The sequence below is a fragment of the Sus scrofa genome, chromosome 13, assembly GCF_000003025.6.
Source record: "Sus scrofa isolate TJ Tabasco breed Duroc chromosome 13, Sscrofa11.1, whole genome shotgun sequence".
In the NCBI taxonomy this organism is placed as follows: Eukaryota; Metazoa; Chordata; class Mammalia; order Artiodactyla; family Suidae; genus Sus; species Sus scrofa.
Window position 1 is genome coordinate 157,305,727 of NC_010455.5, and position 13,583 is coordinate 157,319,309.

Here is a 13,583-nt window from a genome sequence, read left to right on the forward strand (position 1 = left end):
ACATTGCCCTCTTATGGTCAACTGGGAGAAAACATTCTCTGATTACTAGGATTTTTAAGCAGTCTGAGGTTGTTTAGAAAGTCATTGTTTCTTGGAACTCAGAATACATTTTCACGTAAGATACTTGAGATATGAAAGCCCCTTAAATCCATTATATAACCCTTAACTTACATGTGGAATAAAAATAATTAAAAACAAAAATGAGTCATTACTCAGTTTTATGGTTATCTTGAACACTGATGGTGAAGGAAGTTTACAGAGGTGGTTGTAAGAGCAGATATCAAGATTTTTATGCAAAATCAGGAGGGACAGTTTTGATTATTTGTAAGTAAGGCCCCTGCTTCTCTAAAATGTTCTGGCTTCTCTTTAAAAGCCCGCAGCTGGGAGTTCCCATCGTGGCTCAGGGGAAAGGAATCCAACTAGTATCCATGAGGACGTGGGTTTGATTCCTGGTCTTGCTCAGTGGGTTAAGGATCTGGCGTTGCCTTGAGCTGTGGTGTAGGTCACAGACACAGCTCAGATCTGCGTGGCTGTGGCGTAGGCTGTGGCTGTGGCATAGGCTGGCAGCTGTAGCTCTGATTCAACCCCTATCCTGGGAACTTCCATATGCCATGGGTTTGGCCCTAAAAAGCAAAATAAATAAAAGCCCGCAGCTTACATTTTCCTCCAAAGAACATCATCCCATGTCATCCACCAGCCATAATGAGGGCTATCTGGACCACACATGGAACAAAATGAGAGAGAAAAGGCAGAGATAAGTTTCCCTAAGTGATCTAGAAAGAGCCAGGTGAGGACACCATGTGAATTAAGGGTGGGAGGTGTGTGCACATGTGCGAACACAGGTCCCTTAATTTTCTGGCACGGAATTAGGTGGAGAAGAAAGAACAGTAAAAAGCAGCTCAAAGGGGAGGACATGGTTCATGAGGGGAAAGAAAGACAAGATGGAGAAAGACAACTGCGGCAGACAACTGCCTGACCAGGGAAGGCGAGCACAGGAATGCCTGGGTGCCACCCTCGGGAGACAGGAATGGGGCCAGTACACTGCACTGTCTGGGCATGCCCTCTCACGTGCCACACCACAATTATAGTGGCTGCAGTTTGAGTTTACCCTTGAATTCTCTCTAGAAAACCTTGGGGACTTAGGAGTTACCCTGCTGGCACAGCAGGTTAAGGATCTGGTGTTGTCATTGCAATGGCTCAGGTTCAATCCCTGGCCTCAGAACTTCTACATGTTGTGGGCCCAGCCAAAAAAGAAAAATTGGGGGGTTTGATTTTGTTCTTTCTATTTTATTTTATTTGCCCTTTTTTAGGGCCGCCTACATGGCATATGGAGGTTCCCAGGCTAGGGGTCAAATCAGTGCTGCAGGGGCTGGCCTACACCACAGCCACAGCAACACCAGATCCAAACCACATCTGCAACCTATACCACAGCTCATGGCAACGCCAGATCCTTAACCCACTGAGCAAGGCCAGGGATCAAACATGCATCCTCATGGATGCTAGGCAGGTTTGTTTCCACTGAGCCACAACAGGAGCTCATGTTCTTTAAATTTCATTTCCCTCAAAGCTAAGCATTTTACAGAGGAAAGCTAAAAGTGCTATAGAAGGTAGAAATAGCTATCAGGAGTTCCCGTAGTGGCGCAGTGGTTAACGAATCCGACTAGGAACCATGAGGTTGCGGGTTCGGTCCCTGCCCTTGCTCAGTGGGTTGACGATCCGGCGTTGCCGTGAGCTGTGGTGTAGGTTGCAGACGCGGCTCGGATCCCGCGTTGCTGTGGCTGTGGCGTAGGCTGGTGGCTACAGCTCCGATTCGACCCCTAGCCTGGGAACCTCCATGTGCCGCGGGAGCGGCCCAAAGAAATAGAAAAAAAAAAAAAAAAAAAAAAAAAGAAATAGCTATCAAATAAGAGAATATTGAAAGGGGCCTAGAGAATAGCTAATCCAAATATCTTACAAAGGTGAAGAAAGCAGGTCACAGAGTGTGAGTGTTATGTGTAGGATATGAGTCCTTTGCTCTTTTAAGTTCACTGGACCTAGACCTTGGTTTCATTATCTATAAAATGGGTAAACTACTAGCCATTATGAAGGGTTGCTATGAAAATTCAATACTGTAATAGTGTGGACGCACATTTTTAACTTACAGTAAGGGGCCATACTTGAAGACTAGAAATATTCTATGTACTCTAAATATTATACATCTTGATCTGGGTGATAGTTAACTTATTAGTTTCCTACTGCTGTGTCAAAAACCACCACAAACCTAATGGTTTAAAAATAAAGGACGTTTATCTTCCCATAGTTCTGTAGGTCGGGAGTCTGGGGTGTGGTATAGCTGGGGACTGTGCTCAGGATCTCACCAGATGTCAGCAGAGCTGTGTTCTTTCCTGAAAGCTCTGGAGAGGCATCTGCTTCCAAGCTCATTCATTAGCTAAATTCAGCTCCTTGTAGTTATAGGACTGAGTTTCTCATTTCCCTGCTGGTCGACAGCCAGGGAATGCCTCTCAGCTCCTAGAAGCTGCCTACCTTCCTCACCCCATGGCCTCCTGCATCTTTCAGGCCAGCAACAAAGAATCTCCGTCATGTGGAATCTTTCTCACACTTTCTTTCAATGTCTTTCTTTTGAAAGAATCTGGGCCCTGTGATTATGTCCTGGGCTTATGTGACTAGGTCAAATCAACACAGAATAATCTCTTTCTTCAAAGTCAGCTTTGTCATATAATTGAAGGAAAGGGTTTATATAAGGACATGGATCACTGGGAGTAACCTTAGAATCCGGCCTACAAAGCTACAAAGCTATGTACAGATATAAAACTCCATCGTACTAAATATATGCTTATGATCTGTGTGCTCTATTGCACATAAGATAGGGTTCAATAGAGAAAAACAGTAAAAAGCTATAAAGATGTTGGTAGTCTATTGCTATTAGATCTAGTCCTATCCTAAACTTTCAGTAAGCTCCCCCCAAAACATGAACTCTGGTTTAGCTGCTGATGTTAGAAGCTATCAAGACATCAGGCTAATTGTGCGAGGACTGCCATGGAGGTGCTTATGAAAACTTGGGCAGTAATTCTGACACTGGGAAAGCCTGTCAGAGACCAGATGCTTGCCAGTGATGAGCTAGTCTACTCTAATCAAAAGCAGTGTTTCTTTGCTTTTGACTGGAATCATACCCATACAATGGGTAGCAATCTTAAGCAATCCACCAGGATCTAAATATGCATCTTAGAACAATTTTACCTTGTAGGAAAATCAATTAACTAATATATAAGTAATGCAATATCATAGGAAAAATAAAACCTTCAAAATATAAGATTTATAAGTGAAATAATAAAAGTTGAAAGACTATGAACTTTTCCAAGACCTGAACAAAGAAAATATAAGATGGGCCTGACATATCTTGTGGTGTCAGAAAGGAAGGAAGTGCTCAAAAAAATGAGTTAATTAATTAAAATGATGAAAGCATGTCAAAAGCGCCCAGAAGCCAAACTGGAACAGTTGGAACAACAACTGAATTGAATTATAACTCAAAGAATGAAAGATGGGGGAAAAAACTGTAACTGCAATGTATACATCTAAGGATGACCTGACCCCCTTGCTGTACAGTGGGAAAATAATTTTAAAAAAAAAAGGAAAAAAAAAAAAAAAGAATGAAAGAGTCATGGGTCTATATTGATAAAATTAAATAAATGGTAAAGAAGGAACAACTCTTCCTTACAGAAAAATTCCAAGTAACAAAGGTATTAGGAATGAGAGGGAGAGAGCAAGCACCATTAGAACACCACAGAAATAACTGCTGCAGGGAGTTCTAGGCATGATGCTCAAGTCAGCAGTTGAGAGTTGAAGCAGAAACAGAATGCTACATAGACTCTGTATTAGTTTCCTGCAGCTGCTGTAACAAATTACCACAAATTTAGTAGCTTAAAACAATACAAATTTGTTATTTTATAGTTCTGAAAGCCAGAAGTCCAAAATGAGTATCACTGGGCCAAAACCAAGGTGTCGGCAGAGCCATGCTCTAGCTGAAGGATCTAGTATGGATTCAGTTCCACATTTCTAGCTGAAACAGAAAGACATGTTTTCTAGAGTTGTATTCTTTGACTCATGGCCCCCTTCTTCACTTCTAAAGACAGGATCACAGCATCTTCAAATCTCTGTTTCTATCTTTACATGGCCTTCTGTCTTCTTATGAACTTTCCCTCTGCCTCCTTCTTAAAAGAACACTTATGATTGTATCTACGGCCCACTCAGATAATCTCTCCTCATCTCAAAACCATTAAGCTAATCATGTATGCAAAGTTTCTTTTGCCGTATAAGGTAACAGTCACAAATGTGAGGGATTAGGATCTGGATGTCTTTAGGGGACATTATTCAGCCTACCACAGTCTCAAAGTATCTCCCCAGAACACTGAGTAAATATAGAGTGGAAAACCCAGGCAGACACCACTTCTTTAACCAAGTGATCAAGGTTAACATCATTACTAATATAAACTGACACACAACATCATTTTTGTCCTAGTCTTTCCCAAACTGCATAACCTCATTTCAATCAAAAGAAAACATTAGACAAACCCAAATCTAGAAAGATTCTAAAAAAACAACTGACCAATGCTCTTCAAAAGTATCAAAAAGATAGAACAAGAGCCAGGGGATCTGTCACAGAAGGAAGATTGAAGAAATGAGCAACTTGGGAGTTCCCATCCTGGCTCAGCAGAAACGGATCTGACTATCATCCACAGGGACGCAGGTTCAATCTCTGGCCTTGCTCAGTAGGTTAAGGATCTGGCATTGCCATGAGTTGTGGCTATAGGTCACAGACGCAGCTAGGATCCCGCATGGCTGTGGCTGTGGTATAGGCCAGCAGCTATAGCTCTGATCTGACCCCAGCCTGGAAGGGAACCTCCATATGCCACGGGTGTGGCCCTAAAAAGACTAAATAAATAAATAAATAAATAAATAAAAAGAAATGTGCAATTAAATGCAAAGTGAGATCTGCACTGGATCCTGGAACAAAGAAAGGACATGAGTGGAAAAACTGATGCAATCCAAAAAAACTCTGCAGTTTAGATCATCATATTGTACTAACGTTAAATTCTTAGGTTTGATAAGTTTCTGTGATTTCTTAAGATGTCAAACATTAGGGGAAGTTGGGTGAAAGCTATACAGGAACTTTGTACTATAGTTTCACAACTCTTAAATCTAAAATTATCTGAGAACAAAACATTTTTAAAAGAGGAAAAGGAATGAAGGGAGACAGGGAAGAAGGAATGGAAGGAACAACGTGAGCCCTTCGTTTACGATCTTTAAGTGCCCCCTGCTGGTCACTAAGGTGAACTTCTTGAAGTTCCCCCAAGCTGGACTTTTTTTTTTTTTTTTTTTTTTTTTTGCTTTTTAGGGCCACACCTGCAGCATATGTAAGCCCTCAGTCTAGGGGTCGAATCTGAGCTACAACTGCCAACCCACACCACAGCCACAGCAATGCGGGACCCAAGCCAAGTTTGGGACCTACACCTCAGCTCACAGCCACACCAGATCCCCCACCCACTAAGCCAAGCCAGGGATTGAACCCACATCCTCATGGATACTAATCGGATTGGTTTCCTCTACACCACAACAGGAACTCCATAGCTGGGAGTTCTTTGACATTAAATAAAGCAATTTCCCTTCTATTTTCTTTCCAATTATCTACCTGTCCCGAGATGGTTTTCTCAAAACCAGGCTACTCTGTTCCTACTGATTCATGGTTGCTCTTTTCCTCTAAAAATCCATCAAAAGCCTCACAAGTTACTGAATCTTCTCTCTCAACAGAAGAGTATATCACAAACCCACAACCCCTTCCTGGCTGAACCCCAAGACATGTCAGGTGCAAGTGAATCATCTGAACCTCCTCCTACTGACCATCCCACTGGCCAGTCAGAGACATTACAAGGTGGGCAAGTCAGACAACCAGGGCTGTGGAAGAGAAGGACAGATGCAGTAGTGGGATGGGGCCTCCTGCAGTGTCAGACCTAAGTGTGAAGAGTACAGTGCTACTGGGAGGTACCATGTTTACTGACATCTCAGCTGTGGGGTTGAGGGCCAAGCAGACAATAGGGATGTTTTACATTTCTGTCCTCTATAATTAATAACTCACTGGGTTTAAGTAAATGAAATACAGCTCTTCATTAGGAAAAGACTGGGATTTCTTGTGGCACATGACAGTGAAGACCAGAGATACAAACTGGCACTGTCCTGCCTACAGCTGGACCATATTATTTAGCTCACACAATATTTTAAAAGTTTTTAACTGAATGCCAATGTTAGTTTTTTGGGTTTTTTGGTTTTTTTCTTTTTTTGTCTTTTTAGAGCCACACCCACAGTGTATGGAGGTTCCCAGGCCAGGGGTCGAATTGTAGCTGTAGCCACCGGCCTACGCCAGAGCCACAGCAATGCCATATTCAAGCCGCCTCTGCGACCTACACCACAGCTCACGGCAACACTGGATCCTTAACCCACTGAGTGAGGTCAGGAATCGAATCCACATCCTCATGGATACTAGTCAGATTTGTTAACCACTGAGCCACACCAGGAACTCCTAGATACCAATGTTTTGAAATCTGGAGACATCATATCAAAAATTAAGACTTCCAGTTTTTCACGGAAAAAAAATCCACAGATCTGCCCACACTAGGTCTACGTTTCTGCGTGGCAACAATGCACAGAACTGAGAGGCTGCCCCCTTTAGAATGTCCCTGCTCTAAGGTTCCTTCCCCACCATTTACACAAGGCATGCACGTAGCCAATACCCATCCTGGTGGATTCCTGCGTGTTACCTACCTGTGGCATTAGCATTTACATCATCCGCCCTGTGGGATACTACATACACACTTTCAACAGCTAAAAGGACCTCGTGTGCCATCTGCACTTGATCTTAGCCAAAAGGCCAAAAAGGGATCACCTGCCATCTCCATGAGCCTCTTTAACAATATTCGGCCTTTCTTTCTACAAGTCACTATGAATAATTATATCTATTCTGCAAAAACAAAACACATACATTTACTCTTTTAAACTTCATTCTTTTACTTTTAATAATATCCTATACTAGTGGATCGAAATCGCCTGGAAGGATTTAAAACTATGCTCAGTAGCAACCAGGGCATATTAAAGGGGAAAAAGGGGTTTTGTAACATTAGTGAAACTGCAGAGCCTCAAAACCCTTAGCAGGAAAAACAACAAATCATCCAGCTCTTTGCTCTTTACCTTTTATACTCCTGGGAATCACAGTCACCCAGTCAGGTCCACTGGAGTTGATTGGCATTTTGATATTGACACCACTTTAAGAGGAATAAAAAGAGTATAAGCTTAGATTAAGGAACATTTACTTTCCAAAATGCATCTTTATTTGCAGTTTTAAATGGGCAAGATTTCACAGAGCTTTATTAAGATGAAATATTCTTGGTAAATGTTAATCAATACAACTGATAATTAATAAACCAGGTATCTTACAATAAGCAGAATATATGGATATAAAAACTGAGTAAGAATTACATAGGTTCTTAATTTTTCACTGCTTCTTCCTAAGAGTGCAAACTCTAAGAGTTCCTATTATGGCTCAATGGGCTAAGAACCCAACTAGTATCCATGAGGATACTGGCCTTGCTCAGTGGGTTAAGGATCTGGTACTGCTGCAAGCTGCAGCTTAGGTCACAGGCTGAGATCCAGCATTGCTGTGGCTGTGGCATAGGCCGGCAGCTGCAGCTCCACTTTGACCCCAGCCTGGGAAATTACATGTGCCACAAGTAAGGCCCTTAAAAAAAGAGTGTGAACTCCAAAATGACAAATTCTGTTCGAATTACTTGCTTCCCCTTAGACTCAGAGAACGGCCCACACTGATTAGAATGTCTGTTTTGTCACTACTTAGTTTTCAGGCTACAAGTCTATTGAGCGTTAAATCACACATCAGATTCCTTAGGCCTCGTCCAGAGCTGAATCCTAATTGTGGCCCTCTGTCTCCAGACACATGCTCATGCATGTACCCATGTTCACCATTACGACTCTGTAGCTTCTGTTCTCCTTAATAAGATGGGTAGTCCTGAAAGACAGAGATTGTAGTCCCATTCACCTTTCATCTTTAGCATTTAGCACAGGCCCTGGACTAGCGTCCATACTCAGAAAATATCTGATGGAGGGCTGTGTGAAAAGGTGAGGGAAAAGTATACTGAAAACACGGTGTAACTATTCCGGAAACTAGGTTATAATAACTAGGCTTCTTGCACTTAGGCCAAAAACAAACAAAAAATTAAAATGCCAACTTTCTAAACTCAATATGGGAACTTGCAGTCATATTTCATTTCATCAAAAATCAATTCAAAACAGATTTATTCTTAAATAATTCTCAAGTTTCTACTATGTGCCAGGCACTATCCCAACTGCCAGGGATTATAACAGTAACAAAACACACAGCAACTCTGCCATGGCACTGACACTCTAATAAGAGAGACAAAAAACAAGAAAGGAAGGAATGATGGTGGACATATTAGAGAATAATAGCATTTCATGGATGATAAAAGTGACAATTAATAGAGGACATGACTTTAAGAGAACACATATAAACTACTTTCATGAGTTTAGAGCTTCGGGGTAAGAAAAAGAAAACTATCTCTGTCACTTGTCTGTAAAAATGTTTAATCTCAGTCTAATCATGCAGAAACAAAGCAGGAAATCCATATTGGCAACATTCTACAAAAACAGTGACATCAAAGTTGTCAATGTTGCAAAAAAACAAAATAAACTTAGAGAACCCTCCTGGACTAAAGAAGACTAAAGAAGACAACAAGGAGTTCCCATTGTAACACGGTGGGTTAACGAACTGGCATTGTCTCTGTGGTGGCGCAGGTTTGATCCCTGGCCTGACACAGTGGGTTAAGGATCTGGCATTGCCACAGCTGCGGCTTAGGTCACAGCTGCAACTCGGATTCAATCTCTGGCCAGGCGACTGCATTCTGCCACAGGTACAGCCAAAAAAAAAAGAAATTGAAAAAAATCTTTAAATAAAAACTTTTTTTTTAAATAAAGAGCCAACTAAACAGATAGTTTATGATCATAGATTCAGTTAGTTAAAATAAAAGAGATAGCTAAAAGGACATTACTGGGACAATTGGAAAAACCTGAATATAGACTACACAATATTGTATCAATGATAAATGGCCCAAGTGTGATCACTGTATTATGGTTACATGCTGGAGAAAGTCCATGTTCCTAGGAGGGACAAACTCATGTACCAACAACATGTCTGCAGTTTACTCTGCAGCGACATGTCTGCAGTATACTCTGAAATATGTACAAACACACACATAAATACATACACAGAAAGAAAGCAAATGTAGGAAAATACTAACAACTGTGAATCTAACTTAAAGATATATGGTGCTCCCTGTTGTTATTCCTGCAGTATTTCTACAAACTTGAACTTTTTTAATACAAAGTTAGAAAAAAGTATAAATCATGCTAAAATAAAAGGGAAGATTTTAATGTGATAAGCTCATTCTTTCAAAAGGCATTCTCTTGTATTATTAGAATCTTTTCTTTTTTCTTTTTTTTTTTTTTTTGGCCATACCTATGGCATGTGGAAGTTCTTTCTAAAACCAACAGTTTTTTTTTTTTTTCTTAAGAGTAAAGAGCAAAGATTAGATCACCTTAATTGTCCAACCGTCATTTGAGAACCAAAGACCAAGGGTAAAACTTCTTAATCCTTTCTGAATTAACACTATGAGCCACTAAGGAAGAGAGTTAAAAATGGGGAGTTCCCGTCGTGGCGCAGTGGTTAACGAATCCGACTAGGAACCATGAGGTTGCGGGTTCGGTCCCTGCCCTTGCTCAGTGGGTTAACGATCCGGCGTTGCCCTGAGCTGTGGTGTAGGTTGCAGACGCGGCTCGGATCCAGCGTTGCTGTGTCTCTGGCATAGGCTGGTGACTACAGCTGCGATTCGACCCCTAGCCCGGGAACCTCCAAATGCCGTGGGAGCAACCCAAAGAAATAGCAAAAAGACCAAAAAAAAAAAAAAAAAAAATGGTTACAGCTTGGAGTTCCCCCTGTGGCTCAGCGGAAACGAAACTGACTAGTATCCCCTGAGGATTCAGGTTCAAACCTTGGCCTCACTCAGTGGTTCGGGGATCCGGTGTTGTCACGAACTGTGGTGTAGGTCACAGACAAGGCTTGGATCCTGCATTGCTGTGGCTGTGGCATAGGCCAGCGGCTGCAGTCCCAATTCGACTCCTAGCCTGGGAACTTCCACATGCTGCCGGTACGGCCCTAAAAGGAAGAAAAAACAAAAACAAAAAACAGTACAGCTTAACATACTCAGGCCTTGAGCTCAAAATACTATACTCAAAGATCGCTCAGGGAATCAGGAATTCCCTGGTGGCTAGGAGAGCGATTCAGGATCCGGCGTTGTCACTGCTGTGTCACAGGTTCGATCCCTAGCCTGGGAATTTCCATGCCCAACACCCCCTAATGCACAAAAAAATCCCTCAAATGATCCATTTCAATCTTTTTCTTTTCAGTGAGCCTAATGCAAACTTTAAGATTTGTAGCAGAGCAAACAATGCAAAAAATAAAATCTGTATCAACTCTGTCAAACGTTTGGTTTCCAAAAACTTATGCTACCTCACTTTTCCCAACAAACCTTCCAGGTGAGTAGAATTTTTTTTTTTTGTCTTTTTTTTTTTTTGCCATTTCTTGGGCCACTCCTGTGGCATATGGAGGTTCCCAGGCTAGGGGTCTAATCGGAGCTGAGCTGCCAGCCTACGCCAGGGCTACAGCAACGTGGGACCCGAGCCGGGTCTGCGACCCACACCACAGCTCACACGGCAATGCCGGATCGTTAACCCACTGAGCAAGGGCAGGGACCGAACCCACAACCTCATGGTTCCTAGTCGGATTCATTAACCACTGCACCACGACGGGAACTCCGAATTTTTTAATGATTCTACAAAGTACCACCAGCCAGCCTCAGCCAGGATATACAAGTAAAGGCAGGGGCAGACATTATTTTAACCTTCTGGACTCACAGGTGTTTTTTGGTTTTAATGGTAGATTTTGGTGTTAGGAATATTTTAAATTTCACACTAACTTAATTCTCTAACCTTTTCCCATTTTTTCTCCACATGAAATTTCAGTAAATTATAAGCTATGCTCCTCCTCTTTGCTAAGGCACTAAGTGGACTGACAACACAGACCTTAAAAGGGGGTTACTGAAGAGTCTTCATACACAGGCAAAAGGGAAACATTAAATAATCTGCTCTTAGTCACTGATAAACAATGTGTCTGTGATCTGAACTCAAGAATATAACTAAAGCAAGTCCTATTGTACTGAGCCATACAAAAAACTAGGCAGTTCTCTCAAAAACAGTACAGTAAATACACTGAGTAGTGTGCCCTCTGCTGGCCTTCTGAGAGCATGGCATGAGTCTGTTAAACATGCATTTAAATGGTTACAACAAAAAGCTGACTCTTAAAGAAGTAAAAAAAAAAAAAAAAAAAAGGGTTTTATTTATTATTTGATTTACAATGTTGTACCAATTTCTGCTGTACAGCAAAGTGACCCAGTCATAGACTCCCTTTCTTACCTTTCTTATATTATCTTCCATCATGGTCTATCTTAAGAGACTGGATAGAGTTCCCTGTGCTATACAGTTATACAGCAGGAACTCATTGTTTATCCATTCTTTTTTTTTTTTTTTTTTTTCTTTTTAGGCCCGCACTCATAGCATATGGAGGTTCCCAGGCTAGGGGTTCAATCAGAGCTACAGCTGCCGGCCTACACCATAGCCACAGCAACACAGGATCCACAGGATTCAAGCCACATCTGCAACCTACACCATAGCTCACAGCAACGCTAGATACTTAACCCAATGAGTGAGGCCAGGGATCGAACCCACAACCTCATGGTTCCTAGTCAGATTCGTTTCCACTGTGCCACGATGGGAACTCCATTTGCTTATCCATTCTAAATTTAATAGTTTGCATCTACTAACCCCAAATTCCTAGTCCATCCTACTTTTTCCCCCCTTGGCTTTGGTAACCACAAGTAATCACTTCAAAAGTAAAAGAGAAACAAAGTCTTTCTCAGACAAACAAAAATTAAGAAACTTGTTGCCAGCAGAGCTGTCTAGGAAGATAATGTTAAGTTCTTCAGAGAGAAGGAAATTATATATATCAGAAACAAATCTATATAAAGAGAGGAAGAGAATCAGAGAAAGAATAAGTGAAGTTTACTTTGTATGAGAATCTCTAGTTGTACCCATGTTGCTGCAAATGGCATTATTTTGTTCTTTTTGAGGCTGAGTAGTATTCCTTTGTGTGTATGTACCACATCTTTTTAACCCATTCATCTGTCAATAGACATTTAGGTTGTTTCCATAGCTTGGCTATTATAACAGTGGTTTTATTTTAGAAACTCCTACAGACCACATACCTTATGGTTGGAACTTTTCTCCTACCAAATAATTAGTGGATATAAAACAGAAAAAATTTTAGGAGTTTCCTTGTGGCACAGGAGGTTAAGGATCTGGTGTTGTCACTGCAGTGGCTGGGATCCCTAATGTAGCCTGGGTTTAATCTCTGGCCTGGGACCTTCCATATGCCATAGATATGGCAAAATAATAATAATAATAATAAGATAATGCATTGTTTTTTTCTTTTTTTTTGTTTTAGGGCTGCGCCTGTGGTACATGGAAGTTCCCAGGCTAGGGGTTGAATCAGACCTACAGCTGCCAACCTCCACCACAGCCACAGCAACATGGGATCCAAGCCACATCTGCAACCGAAACCACAGATCTTGGCAATGCCGGATCCCCAACCCATTCAGTGAGGCCAGGGATCGAACCTGCTTCCTCATGGACACTAATCAGATTCGTCTCCACTGGGCCACAACGGGAACTCCAAGACTGCCTTTTGAAAGAATGAGCTTATCACATTAAAATCTTCCCTTTTATTTTAACATGATTTACACTTTTTTTTCTAACTTTGTATCAAAAAACCATTCAACATTTTAGCACAGCAAAAAGAAAAAAAATTTTAGAGTGTCCAGATATACTTAACAAAAATCCCTCCCTGCCCGGGAATATTTTTAAAGTATATACTTAATATATAGGTATGACTGGGTCACTTTGCTGTACAGCAGAAATTGACAGGACACTGTATATCACCTATAATAAAAAAACTATTTAAAATAATAAAGTATATACTTCACTTAAAAATATTTTTCATTCTTCCAAATAATTGTACTTTTTGATCATGTGATTTTTCTTACTTTTTATTTCTAAGGAATGCAATTTTATTTCTGAATCATATGGAATTTTGAAGAAAATGGAATTTTATTTTTTTAGCCATGCCCGTGGCATGAGGAAGTTCCCCCAGTCAGGAACTGAACACAAGCCACAGCAGTGATCGAGCTGCTGCAATGACAAGATTGGATCCTTAACCTGTTGTACCATGGGAGAATGCTAGAAATTTACTTTTAATTACTCAATTTTATTACATGCATAGTTGTACAACGATCATCACAACCAAATTTTATAGCATTTCCATCCCAAACCCCCAGTGC

At 41.2% G+C, this 13,583-nt stretch overlaps 1 protein-coding gene across 3 annotated transcripts in view; it reads right to left on the reverse strand.

Moving 5' to 3' along the window:
* NXPE3 (neurexophilin and PC-esterase domain family member 3) overlaps nt 1-13,583 on the reverse strand; it is a 39,074-nt gene that overhangs the window by 6,896 nt on the left and 18,595 nt on the right. For all 3 annotated transcript variants that reach the window (XM_003132693.4, XM_013990160.2, XM_013990159.2), the window contains one exon: nt 7,237-7,310. In XM_003132693.4, the coding sequence (XP_003132741.1) occupies nt 7,237-7,310 (74 nt within the window). The remainder of the gene's footprint in view (nt 1-7,236; nt 7,311-13,583) is intronic.